The sequence below is a fragment of the Scomber scombrus genome, chromosome 20 (genome assembly GCF_963691925.1).
Source record: "Scomber scombrus chromosome 20, fScoSco1.1, whole genome shotgun sequence".
In the NCBI taxonomy this organism is placed as follows: domain Eukaryota; kingdom Metazoa; phylum Chordata; class Actinopteri; order Scombriformes; family Scombridae; genus Scomber; species Scomber scombrus.
The window spans coordinates 23662089-23680488 of NC_084989.1; the positions used below are offsets into that span (position 1 = coordinate 23662089).

Below are 18400 nucleotides of genomic sequence, written 5' to 3' on the forward strand. Positions count from 1 at the left end.
TGAAAGAAGAGCTACAGAGGGAACCATGGCTCCTTTCACACTTGAGCAAAGGTGCTTAATCAGGGTGTGAAGTGGGTTTAAATGTCGGATCGTCTGTTTCTGAACGTTACCGAAATAGTCGGACACTCCCCCACATTATCAGACGTGGGGGGAATGAAGCTTTGCAACCGTCCAACAGCTCTGGTCTTCAAGAAACCTTGAATCTTGAGCTTTGTTTCACTTTCAGATTGAGGTTCAATTCTGGATAAATTCGACATCTCTGCAGTGTTTTGCATTTTCTTGCCACCTCTTCTTGTAACCTGCAACTCTACTCTGCTGCTCTATTAACTGTGAGTGGGAAGCATTTACGTCCTCGACAATGAACCACTGATGTTAGAAAAGAAGAAGGAACTTAAAAGATCTGCTCGAGGTAAATCCTGTTTCTGCTGCTGTTCCACAACCTGATTGTCCTCTTTGTGATCTTACTAGAAGACATTTAATGTACTCAAATTAGGAGAATCTAAACTCTATTTGTAGCGAAGCAGTTCCATCTTTTGTACACTGAATTCACAGATTACAGCTTTTAAAGAGCAACTTCAGCACCAAGAAAAAAAAGCACCAGCGAGTTAAGCTAAGAAATCACTACTTAACCTGCTGTAACACTACAAAACAAACGAGAGAGAGAGAAGAAAAGGAGAAGAAGAAGAAAAGAGCAACTGAATAAATCCGACTGTGAGAGAAACAAAGATGTGTGAGTGCAGCGTACTGAGAGAGAGAGAAAAGCTGCTGAAAGATACGAGAACGAGAAACTTATGTAACCCGTCTAATCTTTCATGGTTCGAGCTGAGAATCTGCTGAGGGAAAAAAAGGAGAGGAGGAGAGAGAGAGAGAGAGAGAGAGAAAGAAGGGTTTGAAAAGAGGGGAAATGTGAAGGATTTTGGGAGGCTCATCCTGACGGGAAAAGAGAGGAAAAGAGGGAAAAGAGGACGGAGGGATGAGAAATGGCTCCATTGAAGGCCCGCGGAGAGTTTTCCGCATGAACGAGTGAAGAGAAAAGACGGAGGACAGTGAGGAGAGATGAGTGGAGACAGTGTCATGGTGTGTCTCTGTAAACAGGCCTGTGATGATGATGATGATGAGGATGATGATGATGAGACTCTTCTCTGTTTTCTCACTCCAACTTTTTCCTTCTTCTCTTTTTACTTCCTCTTTTACTTTCCTGTCATTTCTTTACCTTTCTTCTCCTCTCTTTTCCCATCTGCTCCTCTATATTCACCATGACTCTTAATTCTTTACTTTTCATCTCCTCTTCTTTATCTTCATCTCATTCCTTTATTTTCTGCTTCCTCTTCCTTTTCTTTCTCTCCATCCCATCTACTCTTCTATCTTTCCTTTTCTTTCCTTTCACTTCCTTTCAGCTCTCTTCTCCTCTACTTTCTGTTCCCCCTTTCCTCTACCCTAATTTCATCTATCCTCTCTTCCTCTACTTTCACTCCTCTCTTCTTCTCTCTCTCCACTTTTCTTCTTTCTGTTCCTTCCCTTTCCTTCCTCTCCTAACCACTTCTCATCTCCTTCATTTTCTTTTCTTTCCTTATTTGTCCTCTCTTTTGACTTCACCTCATCTCTCCTTTTCCTATCCTTCTTTCCATCATCCCCTCTTCTCCCATCCTTCTTTCCATCATCCCCTCTTCTCCCATCTTTTTCATTCCTTTCCTTCCTTTCCTCTCCATTCTCATCTTTTTTCATTTATTTCCGTTCTTTCCGTTTCTTCATTTGTCTCATGTCCTCTACCATAATTTTGATCTATCCTCTCCTCTACTTTTCCTCCTCCCTTCTTCTCCCATCTATCTTTTTCTTTCCTTTCCTGTCCTCTCCATTCCTATATTTTATTTCCTTCCTTTACATCTTGTCCTCCCCTCTTATTAACTCTATCCTATCATTTACTTTCCCTCCTCTTCTCCTCTCTCTATCATCCCTTATTCTCTCCTTTCCTTTCATATTTCATTGTCCTCTCCTCTCCTCTCCTCCCCTCGACCTCCTCCTCTCCTCTGTCAGTACATGATAAAGATGAACTGTAAAGGCCAGTGAGGACACCACAGTGTGTTGTCATCTCTTTAATAAAGATGTAAAACTCTTTTAGAAAACGTTGCTGAGCGAGCGTCTCGTCTCCATGAACCAGAGACAAAGGTTTTATCCTCACAGTTCTCACTTTACCTGCAGGTGTCACACAGATTTATAGTAGTTTTAATCCTCTGACAGTCTGCTATTTAACCCTCCTGTTGTCCTCGAGTCAAGGAAGGAAGGGAGGAAGAAGGAAGGAAGGGAGGGAGGAAGGGAGGATGGAAGGGAGGAGGAAGGAAGGGGGTTAGAAGGAAGGAAAGGAAAAAGGAAAGTAAGGGAGGAGGGAGGAAGGAAGAAGGAAGGAAAGGAGGCAGGGAAGAAGGAGGACGGAAGGAAGGGAGGAAAGGAAAAAGGAAGGTAGGAAGGAAGGACGGAGGAAAGAAGGGAGGACGGAAGGTAGGAGGGAGGGAGAGAGGAAAAGAGAAAGGGAGGAAGGAACGGAAGGAAGGAGGAAGGAAGGACAGAAGTTAGGAAAGAGAGGAAAGAAAGAAAGAGGGAAGGAGGGAGTAAGGACAGATGGAAGGAAGGGAGGAAAGAGAGAGGAAAGAAAGAAAGAGAGATGGAGGGAGGAAGGACAGAAGGAAGGAAGGGAGGAAAGAAGGAACAGTCAAAACAGACGGGGTCAATTGGACCCGGGATGACGACACGAAGGTTAAACTCAAAACTGTGGCACAGATCATCTCTTATTTTGGAAAAGATGTCCTCGGATTATATCTGTGTTTGATCTCAGATTTCTTTTTGTTTTTCCTCCTAAAAGTTCACATTTGTGCTCAGAAACTGTTGGTTCCTCCACCTGCTTCAGATAAAAAGCACCAGCTCATGCTCAAAAAGAAACGAAATGACGACGGTCGGCCAGCCTGCTTTGTAAATCCAGAGATGAGCGGATGATAAAGGACAGAGAGGAGCGTGATGAATTAACATGACAAGCCTGATTCTCACAGTGTTGTGATTCGTGCTCTAAAATATGGGAACAGTCCCGGCGATTAGAGAGCTGATTAGATCTGATGTGTGTGTGTGTGTTTGTGTGTGTGTGTGTGTGTGTGTGTTTGTACCTTCTTTTGATTATTTTGGGTGATTATATAACAGAGTATGATCTATTTCCTGCTGAGGAGGCAGGATAACAGTACCAGTGCTCTTAAAGCACCTTCTGAAAGAGCACATTTGGGTTTTTGGGAACATTGTAGCTCAAGAGTAAACATGTTAGATAAATCTGTTGTGAGTTGTATCTATGAACTAGTGGTATGAGTTATGAAAGTGTATATTTCTATACTCCTTTTCTGACATGTAATATTTATTTATGTTGTTATTAATGCTGGGTATTGGTACTCAATATCTTTTAAGGTATCAGCCGAAATGAATACCAAGTAGTATGGAAACGATACCTGCAATCGATCCTTTTTGCACCCAAAGCTAGAAAATATGACTATTTGTATGGACTTGCTCCCAGCCAATCAACAGCCACAGCAGCTACAACCCGTCTGTGGTGGCATTTTATGTAATTTAATGCTTCTGTTCACATAATGGGTATCACATGAAGTGAGTTGGTATCAGTATCACTTTCAGTTTATACTTGGATTGGTGCTGGTATCATACATTTTTAAACAATACCTAATTAGTGCCACGGGTGCTAAGCTCCGAGGCACTCTCTCAGCAGTAATACTGCAGAGAGAGTGCCTCGGGGCAAAGTATATCTGTATACTTATTATTATTCTTCCGCCAAATTTCGGTCCGTAACTCCTCCCACAGCTTTGAGAAAACCCTGACAATATATACATCAAAATGTGCAGCTCGATCGGGAAAGAGGTGCTATCATTTGGAATGTTCAAATTCCAATTTTTCCCAAAGTTATTCCCAAAATACCGGTGAAAATTCTCCATTGAAAATGAATGGGATTTTTTTTTTTAAACCACAAAATTTCACCTTTTTTCAGAGTCACCTAGCTCTCTCATACCTGCACGTAGAAATGTGATTCAAACTTTAAAACAGAGGAAAACTTGTGCTCTCTCCAAAACAGGAAGGGAGGAAGGAAAGGAGGAAGGAAGGAATTGAGGAAAGAAGTATGGAAGGAGGGGAAGATCGAAGGAAAAATTAAAGAAAGAGGGAGGAAAGAAGGAACAGTCAAAAGAGATGGGGTCAATTTGACCTGGGAGGACAACAGGAGGGTTAAAAGCAGCAGCTCAACTAGTATAAACACACTGAAAACAAATGTAAAAACAGAAAGATTAAGATGTATCATTACTTCACCTTCATCACCAACATTTAATACTTCTAACTGGCTCTCACGCTCGTTCTGTCGGAGGCAGCGGCTGATTAAAGGCTGTGACAAATGAGGGGAGTTAATTCAGGCTGCGCTTATTTAAGTAAGAGACGTTATCAGCCAGGGATTAATAGCTGGCTGCTGGGCTGATGTACGGCGGCGATTAGAAGAGTTCAGAACAAAAGTAGGGCTGAACAATTAATCGAAATGATATCGAAGTTGAGGCTATTTCTAAACTGTAGGAGGTGCAATGATTGGGTGTCAAAATACTGTTTTAAAATCAATATTATGGTGCTGCAGAGATGCTCAAGGTTATATCACCACTAGACTTAATGAATTAAAGATAGAAGCAGATAAAACACTCAGGTTACAGGTACGCTCAGCTTTCATGTGCTGAAGTTTTAATCTCCAGACACGCAGTCATGGAGGCGTTGTAAACATCGAGCATGTTCGCCACGGAGGCGACTCTGTGGAGCATCAACAGCAGTAGGAGGAGGAAGAGGAGGAAGAGGAGGGTGGAAACCTGATGCAAAGAGGACACGTGTAGAATAAGAACCAGTCCTGTAGGCTTAAGGCAGCACGCTTCCTATACGCTTATAATGTTTAGTAACGGTGAAAGGAAACAATGATGGAGGTGATTTCAGCTGATGGTGATGCATGCAAACAGATACACTGCTCTCCCACTACCACACACACACACACACACACACACACACACACACACACACACACACACACACACACACACACACACACACACACACACACACACACACACACACACACACACACACACACACACTGCATTAGTGCATGCCGGGGGATGAATAGATGCAGCAGTGTGTCTAATGTCAAACTAGGCCACTGGTTGCAGAGCAGAGACTGGCAGCGTGGTGGACTGCAGAGATCAGTGTGTTATACTGGCAGCCTGTTTCTGTTCTGTGTCTTCCTGTTAATTATACACCTGATTATGACAAAGACTGAGACACAAATGACTGCAGAACATCCTGAAATTATTTCTGACCAGATGTTATAAGAGTGATCGACTTTGTGGCCTTTTGACTTTAAGTTTTTTGATTTAATTGTATTTAAAGACTGTTAAATTATCCAGCCTTGCTATTTTTCTCCAATATTATTATTGTAATTTTCTCCTCAAGAAAACATTCTGTACTAAAATTAAATAGTTTGGGACCCGGAATACATACAATACACAATCACCCACACTTAACCTGCACCAATATATGACAGAGCACAAATAAATCTAAATATGACTCCAATCCAAGTACCTTTTTAAAGTGATACTGATACCAGCTGAGTCCTTCATCAGATTCCCATTAACACATGTAGGTCTCTGTCTTGTATCCGTGGTAACAGGCGTGTAGTGTAGACACACTTTAGAGCGTTTAGGTGGCATCTTGGCTGCTGAACTGCTAAGCGCGCTAACTCAAATTCACCACGACTTCACCACCACAGACGGGTTGTAGCTGCTGTGGCAGTGAGCCAATCACATGATGCATTAAATCCAAGAACGCTTGCTGTTGATTGGCTGTGAGCAAGTCCATACAAATAGTCATATTTTCTAGCTCTGGGTGCAAAAAGGATATTTTGCAGGTATCGTTTGACGGGAGACGTTTCAATACTACTTGGTATCGATTTATTTCGGTCAATACTTTAAAGGTATTGAGTACTATTAGTTCAGTACGATTAGACTGAACTGGAAATATCCAATATGGTGTCTTGGTGGCTGAAGATCTGGATTGATGTGACTTGGACATCACATTTTGATTGCCAATTCTGATCAAACTGGGAGAGAATGGAGCTCAATTGCAGGTTTCATTTGACCAGAGATGTTTCGATACTACTTGGTATCCATTTATCTCGGTTGATACCTTAACGGTATGGAGTACTGATACCCAGACCTAAAGCCTACATTTCCATCTTTCATCATATTCATGTATGGTTCCTTGAGCTGAACAAAGTATTTCAGCTTGTCTTTAGCAATGTAAGTTAATCTTTCCAGACCAATACTGTTTGGAACCTCTTTGATCCACATTCTCAATGTTGGAGCGTCCATATTCTTCTAACATAATGTGAGATGAAAAGTCCAAAGTTCAAAGATCTGTTGTGCAGGACAAGATGTTGATATCCCTTATTACATACATACTTGAGGCACCAATGAGACTCTGTGGGAAGGTCAAGTGAGTGATGGCATCCATGGGTTATCAAGTGGGCGCCCTCCTTCTTGGGTGTTTCGCTGATAGACCCACGACACCTCCAGAGGGTTCAGCAGTGAATCCCAGCGTCCCAGGTTCACCCCCTAGATGCCCTAGATGATATATCCCAAGATCCTTCCATTAGTGATACCTGTTTATCCTGTTCAGAGTTGCATTGGACTGACTGTATGTATCTCCATTTACTTTGCAGTGTGTTATGTTTAACAGCAGGAATGATATGATTTAGGTTTGGTACTTTGGATTTAGATTTCTGCAGTTTATTACACAGCTTGAATCTGGTGTACTGAAAACTGTCTTAAGGTCCTTTCACTGGATATCAACAACCTCACCAGGTATCAAGTTAGAAAAAATTACCAAAATCGAAGACATAAAGGCTGAGATAGCCCTGATTTAATCCCCAATTTATACATTTCACTTCTGCTTGGCCTTTATGGGTGTGTATAATATAAATTGTATCTTCTGTCTCCCTCTATAAGGGTGTGTAAGAGTCCATGTATAACACAAAAATCTGTTGTGCTGCATTATTTTAGAAGCAGAACCACATCCGCTGCACATGTCCATGTTTGTTTTTCCTTGGGTTTGTTTTCCAGCCACTTTGTAAAAGCTCCAAAAATAACACGATCCTATAGTTCCCACAATGCAGATGTTGCAGATAGAAAACTGTCTGAAAACTTTAAAAGGAGGAACGTGCCTTCTAAAATAGAGTATGTAGAGTTTATGCAGAATTTCATACATGCAAAATACAAAATACATGATGGAGGTGTGGTGGTATTATTTGTTGTTTTCTGTAAACTGTGACACATGCAGAGATCACATGCTCTGGTGTGACAGTGATACACACACACACACACACACACACACACACACACACACACACACACACACACACACACACACACACACACACACACACACACACACACACACACACACACACAGTGTTCCTTCACTTCTTCTCTGCTGTATAGTGTAAGTGAGCTTTGTAAGAGCCAAGTCTGACCCGAGCACACACTGAGAGTTTCATCAACACCTAAGCAGGAAAGATGGAGAGCTTCCAGACTCTTACACACACACATACACACACACACACACACACACACACACACACACACACACACACACACACACACACACACACACACACACACACACACACACACACACACACACACACACTGAGCTGCCATCCCTGCCCTCTCTTCTTCCTCCTTCGTCTGCCTCACTCGGTGATTCACCAGAAGAGCCTCCATGTTGCTGTCTGCTCTCACCAAATGGCGAATGAATAACGCGCCAATTTCTCATCGTTTTGCACGTTATCGCTGCGCATTTCAAGCTTTTTCGTACTTGTCGTTTGATTGCCGTTATGTTTGAGTGACGGGGGGGAGTGATGCATTTCAGATGATGTCATTATAATGTGATTTTTAGATAGTTTATGGACAAAAAGTTGGAGAAGCTGTTCAAGACTGCTGACATTTATTATAACATCAGGACGTTTTTACAGCGTTTTAATATTTTAGCTTAAACCCAGATGTACATGGTATCTGCAGGTGTTGAAAAGCCTTGGAAGACATTGGTTTAGGTTTTTAAATGGACCTTGCATGGACTGCTGTGACAACATCCACTCAGTAAATTCAATTCCACTTGATTTAACAGTAGATTGCTGCTTGACTGCTCAGCTCAATGTTGATTTCCAGGTTAAATACACAAATTTAAATCAATTTAACCTATTTCACTTGTGTTAAATCTGCTGTTGAGTCTAGATAAAATTTAATTTAGTGGGCGGTTGCGGTCCCCACGTTCTCTGAAGAACAGAAGAGGGCGTGTAATCCGTGCACAGTTCCTCATTTAACATAATAAAGATTTGACAAAGAATAACACAAAATAAGCTCTAAATCCATTAGTTTCTAGCACAACATACAAGTCATTTCACAAACTCCAGCAAACTTTTTGACCATTTAATGGGTAACAATTTAATAACTGCTGTGAAACCTTTTAATATTGATTCTGATCTATCTGACAATATAATAATAACTCATGATGACATGTTTAGCATCCAAAACCCTCAAAAACGTCCCTTGTAACAAACTGACACCAAAATCATTCTCATCAAAATTTGGATTAAAACAAACTTGAATTGTTGGTATTTAAAGTTGTTTGGACCTCACACACAGAAAGTTGGTGTGTGTGTGTGTGTGTGTGTGTGCGTGTGTGTTGTTCTCTTGTGCGTCACTGCTGCTGGGAGCGAGGAGGCTGTCGTCGTTTGGCAAATGCCACGGCAACATTATAGACAATGGTTCATCTAAATCTGTATCCACAACACACCCACTGCACTGCAATATACACACAAACACACACACACACACACACACACACACACACACACACACACACACACACACACACACACACACACACACACACGCACACATGCACACACACTGGTGTATTGTAAATCTGGTGTTTCAACCAAGCAGTAACAGAAAGGCAGGATGTGTCTGACAGTATTATTGGAAGCAGTTTAAAGGGCACTGTGTGTGTTTGTGTGCTTGTATACTCTCTGTGTGTGTGTGTGTGTGTGTGTGTGTGTGTGTGTGTGTAAGTGTGTTCCTGTTTTTTGGGTGATTATATTTAGCCCATTTTGTAGATGAGAGTTTTACAAAACACCTCAGTGTTCGTTAAGCAGTGTGTGTACAGTAATTAGTTTTTATCCTAGAATTTTTGTTTTTGTGTGTGTGTGTGTGTGTGTGTGTGTGTGTGTGTGTGTGTGTGTGTGTGTGTGTGTGTGTGTGTGTGTGTGTGTGTGTGTGTGTGTGTGTGTGTGTGTGTGTGTGTGTGTGTGTGTGTGTGTGTGTGTGTTAGTCTATCATAGGCTACTTTTGGGGACACATTTCTAAAGACCAGTGGCTGTGTCACCAATTGATAAAAAGCAGATATTTGGGTCAGTGGTTAAAGTTAGGTGTAAGGAAATGAATGTAAGTCTATGTAAAGTCCCCAAAAGTGACATAAGACAACCTGCTAATGTGTGTATGATGGAAACAGTTCCATTACATAAACTCATTCAGTATTTTCGTCTCTTTCCAGGTTTTGATTTTCCAAACACGAGCTCGTCACTGTGACTGCTCGCAGCTTTAACTCCCTCTCTGTTAATTACCTCAACATTGCTGCTAGCGCTCATTATCCAGGTTAGCAGCTTATTCACGTTTAGTATAAATCCACTCAGAGGGTAAATGAAAGAGTTCAGTTCTTGCTGGATCTCTCAGTCATTTCATCACAGCTGAGATCAAAAGCTCAACAGTGTTTTTTAATTGATTCATTTGCTTCTTCGGGATAATTCAGGAGGTTTCTGTTTGTTTTTTTTACCTCCTGCTGCTCTTTAGGTAGTTTTTACTGGACTACACTACCCAGAATCCACCTGTCATCTTGTCCTGTTGAACTTTATGTCCATGTTGTTGTGGATACTGCACTGGGTGAGAGTTGATGTAGCTCAGCTCGCTCTGACGTTGAAATCCTGCCCTCATCCTTAAAGATATTTCTGTGTTAAAAGAGAGTTTAATGAACAAAAACAAGATAATTTAATGTTTCTGTTCACCTCTGATGATTTATAAACCTCAAACAATGTTCAGCAACACATTTATATCAAAACCATTTACTTCTTAAGTTGTTTATTTATGTGAAAACTAATAATGAGTGGCCAATATAACGTCACCACCAATATTTGTGTGTTGTTGAGTTCAGGATGTCATATTAAAGGAGCATTTCATAGATTTTTACATGTCTGTTAAATGCGCTACAGCCCCTAAACATAATTGTAAAAGGTCTTATGTGGTTTGTCAAGTGTTAAAGAAAATAATCCTGAAGATGTCAGAAGTGTAAACTCTGTGCTTGCATGATTATAACAGAAAGTCTGTGTTATACGTGTCTGTGTTTACCAGGCAGTGAGGGGGTTACCTGTCCCAGTGCATTCTGGGAAGTGTAGGATTCAGTGTTTTTGAAGCCGGAGCCATGAAACTCTGGATGTCTTGGTGTCTTCAGTATTGACTCTCGCTTGAGCCCTGAATGTGAGTCCTGCAACTTATGGGAGTCTAATATCTGGTTAGTGAAGAGGCCCGTGCATCAACCTGAACTGGTTGGTTTGATACACTCTGTGACCCAAACATTTACTGTCAAAATAGGTTAATAATCCATTTATTGTACTTACATATTTAATATATGCTGGCCAGTCTAGCCTGGTTAGCCTTGTTATCCATGTTATCCATGTTCATATAGTGTCACTTCTGTCAGGGACAAATGACAGATCTGAGCTGAGCTGAATTCAACAATATTATTAAAAAATATGAGCCAATATCTCCATATTTAAACAATATCTGGTCTCCCACGTCTCCCTCCTTCCTCTTTTTGGTTGGCTTTTCACTCTGACTTTAATTAAAGCTGTTTGAAACGACTGTAAACACATTTGATTTCTGACATGGTCATACAAAACGTGGTAAAAGCCATTTCTGAGCAACAGCTGTCAGCAGGTGTATTGACTCTTTGCAAGAAACTGGCCCCAAAACCGAGGTCCATACTGAACTGTGAGTTTTTGTGTACCGTTACATTCCTGTTAAAAACCCAAAGTATGCAGAACAGAGCAGACAGGCCTGTTTGTGTCCAGCAGGCGTCTGGATGTCAGCTGGCCGTTAAAGACTCCACACAAACTGAGTTATTGTCCCCGACTGCTTATCCAGCCAACACAGAGTTACCTTGGCTAGCTCTGTGTGTGTGTGTGTGTGTGTGTGTGTGTGTGTGTGTGTGTGTGTGTGTGTGTGTGTGTGTGTGTGTGTGTGTGTGTGTGTGTGTGTGTGTGTGTGTGTGTGTGTGTGTGTGTGTGTGTGTGTGTGTGTGTGTGTGTGTGTGTGTGTGTGTAAAACATCCCACAGAGCTGCTCTTTGTCTCAGAGGATTGGGTTGCACTAAACGAACAAAGCATCCACGGTTGCCAGTAGCGACGGGAGCAGGTGAAGTGAAACTTAAGGCCGAAATTTGTGTGTCTGTCTGTGTGTGTACGTACATGTGCGCTTGTGTGTGTGTGTAGTACGTCCGTGTAAGTCTAAAAGCTAAAAGTTGCAGAAGTGAAACAAAGAGACTGTTAGTTTAGCTCAGACTTTCAGAGTCGCCTCTGTGTCGTGTTTTTCTGTCCTCGTCTTTGACAAGCGAACTAAGCCTTTACTGGAAGTCCTCGTCTGTGTGTGTGTGTGTTAGATATAGAGTACTGTGCAAAAGTCTTAGGACACCATGAGATTGTTTGTATGATAGTACTTTTGCACAGTACTGTATATAATTGACAATATACATTTATGACAACAGATTATTCAATTATTCATCATGTTTTTTTCAAAGTTCATTCTACCTTTAATTTCTGTGATCTCTAAAGGTAGAGAGCTCTGTACATCACTGTTCTCCTCACTGTATTTCATCATTGTCGACTTACTGCAGCTGTGGAGACAAACACACTGTTTTATGATATGATAGTAAAAGTCACATTGACCACAGAGGACTGTGATGGAAACTCTGACAACAATGTGATGATCAGTATTTCAATATGAATCAGTGGCTTTTGTGTTTTAACCAGGTGGGGAGCTCCGGTCCTCTGAAATGATGCCAATGCGGAAGTAACTTTAAACTGCATTCTATCAAAAGGCCACCAGGGGGCGACCGTTTTGGTGTCAAAAGGACTTCCGTCTCTATACAAGTCAATGGAGAATTCACCAACTTCTCACTTGATTTCTAACCTCAGTAAACGTTTTCAAAATGTGTTTATGGTCTCAATCGCTAGTTTAAAGCCTTCTTCAATGCAGTATGATGTTCATTTGTGAAATTTTGGCCTCCCTGATTTTATATTTGACGTTAAAGCAGGGTATGCATTAGGGCGTGGCTACGTCGTGATTGACAGGTTGATTGGTTCACAGGTTCAGGAGGGCGCCTCATGCTCCTCCTGATGCCCATATAAGTAGATTACCTGTTTTTATTTTTCCCGGCATGCACCTGAAATTTTCAAGATGGCCCTGCTCAGATCCGATACTATTGGCCGCAGCAGTCCACAAACCAATGGGTGACGTCACGGATGTTACGTCCATTTTATATACAGTCTATGGTTTTTACTTTTGTCCAAGGCATGAAAAGCAGTGAGTCGAGTCTATTGTCAGGTAACAGGGTTGAGGTTTGGACGTGTGTATGTGTGTGTGTAGTTGACCTCCAGGATCAGATGATGTCACCACAGTTGTACAGTACAGACGGCAGTGAAAAACGACAGCTCACATCACCTCCAGACCTGCTCGAGGTGACTTCAGTGAGTCAGGAGCTGAAACATTGTGACCTCAGAGACTAAATCAGCAGGTTTATTATATTATAACAATTGTTCATCATCAGGGATCGTATAGAAAATGATTCATAATAGATACAGTGGTAACAAAAAAGACATAATTGTACAACAGTTTGTCTAAAATCCTCTAAACCCAGACCGACCTGCAAACACACCCAATTCAGGTGTTTTCATACTTTATTCAAGAATTTATTCATTTTTAATTTTCCTTTTTTTTAAGTGAACATTTGACTGGTTTGGTCCTTTAGTTGACACCTTTTAACCTTCGTGTCGTCCTCCCAGGTCAAATTTACCCCGTCTCTCTGTCCTTCCTCCCTCCTTCTCTCTTTCTTTCCTTCCTCTCTCTTTCCTCCCTTCCTTCTTTCCTTCCTCCCTTCCTTCCTTCCTCCCTTCCTTCTTTCCTCCCCCTACCTTCCTCCCTTGCTCTTTCCTCTGTCCTTCTTCCCTTCCTTCCTCTCTTCCTCTTTCCCTTTTTCCCTCCCTCCCTCCTTCCTTCTTTCCTCCTTCCTTCCTTCCTTCTTTCCTTTCCTTCCTTCCTCCCTTCCTCCTTTCCTTCCTTCCTCCCTCCCTCCTTCTCTCTTTCTTTCTTCCCCCCTCCCTTCTTTTATTTCCTCTGTCCTTCTTTCCTCCTTGCCTCCTACCTACCTTCCTTCATTCTGTCCTTTCCTCCCTTCATTCCTTCCTCCCTTCCTTCTTTCCTTTCCTCCATTTCAATATTGTGTAATTGTATGTGTATCTTCACTGCATCAAACCAACAGATATTCATATTTGGAGGTTTAATTAAAATATTTTGAAAGGACAAGTTCAGATAAACACTGACTTCAGATATTACAGGATTTACTTCCTGTGTCTTCGTGTCATCAGGTTTATATCCATCACTGTAGAGAGTTTACCTGCTCTGTTTTTAGAGAGGATCCATCCGGCGTGGGCATCACGAGGCAGGAATAAGAGCATCGCTTTAAATACTGAGTCCACAGAGAGATACTGTGTGTGTGTGTGTGTGTGTGGGAGAGAGAGAGAGTATGAGGGAATGAGAGTGGGAGGAAGAGGAGTGAAGGACAGTTCAGTGAAGTGGTCAAACTGAGCTGCTGAATGTGCTGCTGGCAGCGATGAATCACTCAGAGAAACAAGACTCAGCGAGGAAAACACTCCATACATGTCTGCTAAGAGCAGGGGGGAAGCTGTCTGTCCTTCTGTCTCTCTCTCGCTCTCTCTCTCTCTCTCTCTCTCTCTCTCTCTCTCTCTCTCGCTCTCTCTCTCTGTGTCTCTCTCTCTCTCTCCGTCTCTCTCTGTCTCTCTCTCACTGTCTCTGTCTCTCTCTCTCTCTCTCTCTCTCTCTCTCTCTCTCTCTCTCTCTCTCTCTCTCTGTCTGTCTCTGTCTCTGTCTCTGTCTCTGTCTCTGTCTCTGTCTCTGTCTCTGTCTCTGTCTCTGTCTCTGTCTCTGTCTCTCTCTCTCTCTCTCTCTCTCTCTCTCTCTCTCTCTCTCTCTCTCTCTCTCTGTCTCTCTGTCCATCTCTCTCTCTGTTTTTCTGTCCTTCTCTCTGTATCTGTCTCTCTCTCTCTCTCGCTCTCTCTCTCTCTCTCTCTCTCTCTCTCTCTCTCTCTCTCTCTCTCTCTCTCTCTCTCTCTCTCTCTCTCTCTCACTGTCTCTCTGCCCCCCCCTCTCTCTCTTACATTTATAAAGGTGCAACCACTGAATATTTTTGCCTTTAATAAAATCACTAAATCAATGATTTGATTAGCAAAGTTGTTGTGAATTTTCTGTGGATCGACTAATCGATTAAAGGGACAGTATGCGTTTTTAAGTGGAGTTGTATGAGGTATTTACACACAGTCAGGTGGTCTGCAACCCCCCAGTTTAATGAATCCATTAAAGGATGAAGTGTTTGAATGTTCGTCAGATAGTCAAAGACTGAATTTCTGACAAGAGGAACAAGAGAAGTCTGAAAAGGAGTTTCATAAATCACGAGGACATTCAGAAAAACAGCAAAACAGCTTCAGCAAAGGAGCAGCGGCCTCAACTGTGACTGAATGAAGGACTTTCACGGACAAATCTGGCAGGCGCCAGTGTGTCAGGAGCTTTTTGTGAGGTGTTACACTCGATGCCAGTGTGCAGCGGTGAGAAATCTACATTTTCAGGGATCAGAGGAAGAGTTACAGGACGCCACCTCACAAGCAGAGTCGGGAGGGTCGACATTTAGAGAATAGATGTTGGACGCTGGAGAAAATGCTCCAGTAGAAGGATTTGTCTTCAGGTAACCTTCAGATTGAATAAAAACGCCTTCAAATGAAACAGTACATGGAGGTAAAGTGTGGGAGTTTTTCCCTCCTCCGCCTCCCATCCTCCTTCCTCACACTGTACATGCAGGTTTAAATCCAAACTCACTGCTGCTGTTTTTACACACAGAGACAAATGTGTATCTTTAAAGGTCAAGTGAGATATAAAGAGGTTTAGCAGGGTGCTGTTTCTTTTCATTTTTAGACCTTTCAATGGGTCATTGTTCCTGTTAATGTCATCGTCCTGGTGGGTCATTGACTCATTAAGGTTAATCTCAGGAGGGAAAGTGACGTTCAGGTTGCAGCTTTCATTGTTAAACACATTTACAGATGGTGGTATTCATTAAACTGTGAATGTGATAAAAAGGTAACAAAATGTTCTCATTCCTCACAGTTTCTTTGTTATCTGACACTTAGAAGAAACAAATGAACCAGGAACAAAATGCTTCTTAACTGTATTTTGATTATTGTGACCCTTGTTGTTCGGTTCATATTATACTGCAAAAAACTTTCTTTTTCCATGAATTTAAATCCACCTTGTAACCTGCAACATGTAGCAAGAACACCAGATTTGAGGTTTGGTTGTAGTTGTCTTTATTTACAAAGAATAATAATGAGATTAACTGCCAAGAATGAACCGAAGCTACAGGAGTCAGGAGGTCTGGCTTGGTGTGGGAAGTCTGGACCAACCACACAATGAGCCATCGGACCAAGAGTTTCCCTCCCTAACAAAGCCATGAAAACAAGACTCCCAGACCTCCGTCCTCAAAAAGGAAGAAAAAAAAAACATTTAATGAACAAAAGAGCAATGGGCTGCTTAGTCACGGAGAGAGAGCCTACACAACTATAGTTCATTAGCTTTGGTCCTTATCAGTGAATGAGTCACTACTTGGTCGGTTTGGTTTCATACAGCCAAAATTTAAAGCGAACCAAAATGTATCAACTGAATCTGTGTGGGAGGCGTCACTCTGTTCATTGGTCAGAAACCTGACAGGCGGAGAAAGTAGAGTAGTTTGTTTTTCTTCCGGGATAGCTTTCTAAAATGGACCTGCAGAACTGGCATCTCTGTATATCTGTGGTCATCATTTGATCCACATACCAAACAAGGCCGGGCCGATACTGGATGTTTGGGGCCGATGCTGATACCGATATTAGGGAGTAAAACAATTCCAATATTAATATACCGGCCGATAATCTTATTTATACACAATGTAAACACTTGTGGAGATAATATGCAGTGGAGACATGACATTACAGTTTAAGAATAAACTGAAACATTAAACTTCACTTGGAATTTAATATGTATATGTTAAACTTGAATTAGGATCACAGATTAAATATACATAAAATGCTGTGTATATATCATTAACCCTTTGTAGGTCTGCTCAACTGTTTGGTAGAATTTAGGGTCAATAAGAAAAAAAAGGCAATGTTTTATGTTGTCATGCCCTCAAACAGGAATGAAAAGCACACAAACATTTTCTTGGTGTTACCTACAAAGGGTTAGAAAAAATATTGGCACATATTGAATGTGAACATCTTCTATGAATGCACTTCAAGGTAACGTCTCGCAAACAATGTGCTGCCTTCAGACAGTTGACGAGTAGAAGCATCGATTTTCACAATGCTGAGCTGCAGTTGCATTGGATCGAGGTTGCATTACATTCATACCACGAACCTTCCTTCTACCAGAGTTTGTTTGTAACTGGACTGAAACCTTCAACAAATGTTCAAAGCCAACGATCTCTTCTCTCTTTTCAGACATTATCCCAAGACGTCGTTCACCATTGTGGCCGACACACCAGAGAACCTGAGACTGAGACAGCAGAGCGAGCTACAGAGCCAGGTGATCACGCACACACACACACACACACACACACACACACACACACACACACACACACACACACACACACACACACACACACACACACACACACACACACACACACACACACACACACACACACACACACACTCACACACACAAATACACACATACACACACACACAGAACCGGCTGTCATCACCTGTGTTGATGATGTCAGCAGCATCCTGTTGTGTTTGCTCCTGTCGCCCACAGATGATGTCACGCAGTGTTAGCTCACTGTCGTCTGTCAGGTTGGTTTGTTGGTGAAGATAATTAAAGCTCCACTATTGAATGTTATGTCATTAAAGGCTGTTTTTTAAAAATTGATTTAGAGTAACCAGTAATTATTATCATTATCTATGAATCTGCTGATTATTTTCACGATTAGTCATTTTGTCTGTAAAGTGTGAGAATATAGTGAAAACAACTCTTTACCAGAGTCAAAGGTCATAAGATAAGATCATTTATTAGTCCCATTATGGAGATGTTAACAGTGTTACAGCAGGAAAGTGGATGGTAAAAATAGAAAGAGCATCAATAAAAAAGTGTGTTATTTTATTTCAATTTTGTTTATTTTGTCTAAACAACCATCAAAAACACAAATATATTCATTTTACTGTCATGTATGACAAAGAAAAGCATGAAATCACCTCATTTGAGAAGCGAAAAGCAGCAAACCGTTTAACATATTTGCTTAAAAAAAATTACAAATAAGATTATTCAATTATCTTTCTGTTGATCAACTAATTATTGCAGATCTGTAGATGATATGTGGTCAGTGTGGTTTCTGGGTATGGATGTGTGTTGCTTTATATCCAGATCCAGTTTGTTGATATTGATGGTGGAGAGTTTAAAGTGTCTGACATTGACTGACATGTGGTTTAAATCAACTCTCCACCCGTCTGGCACCACGTGGAGATGAAAACAAACGCTCATGTGCGTCAGTTGAAGCTGCTCTGACATTCCTGCTTCCCGATGATTTCACCGATGCTGATTCACTGACACACGAACTGATGCAAAGGACACGTATGAGAGAATAAACCAGCTCTGCCATATGTCCTCATCCTGTGTGTGTGTGTGTGTGTGTGTGTGTGTGTGTGTGTGTGTGTGTGTGTGTGTGTGTGTGTGTGTGTGTGTGTGTGTGTGTGTGTGTGTGTGTGTGTGTGTGTGTGTGTGTGTGTGTGTGTGTGTGTGTGTGTGTGTGTGTGTGTGTGTGTGTGTGTGTGTCAGCCCAGCAGACTGCAGTACAAAAGGACAGCTGTCCACTCAGCAGTCTGCAGGAGGGATCGTGCTGTTTATGATGGG

At 41.7% G+C, this 18400-nt stretch overlaps 1 protein-coding gene across 3 annotated transcripts in view; it reads left to right on the forward strand.

The window, feature by feature from the left end:
• The window catches only part of nebl (nebulette), a 118891-nt gene that overhangs the window by 15327 nt on the left and 85164 nt on the right, over window positions 1–18400 (forward strand). For all 3 annotated transcript variants that reach the window (XM_062441315.1, XM_062441316.1, XM_062441317.1), the window contains exon 3: window positions 16987–17071. In XM_062441315.1, the coding sequence (XP_062297299.1) occupies window positions 16987–17071 (85 nt within the window). The remainder of the gene's footprint in view (window positions 1–16986; window positions 17072–18400) is intronic.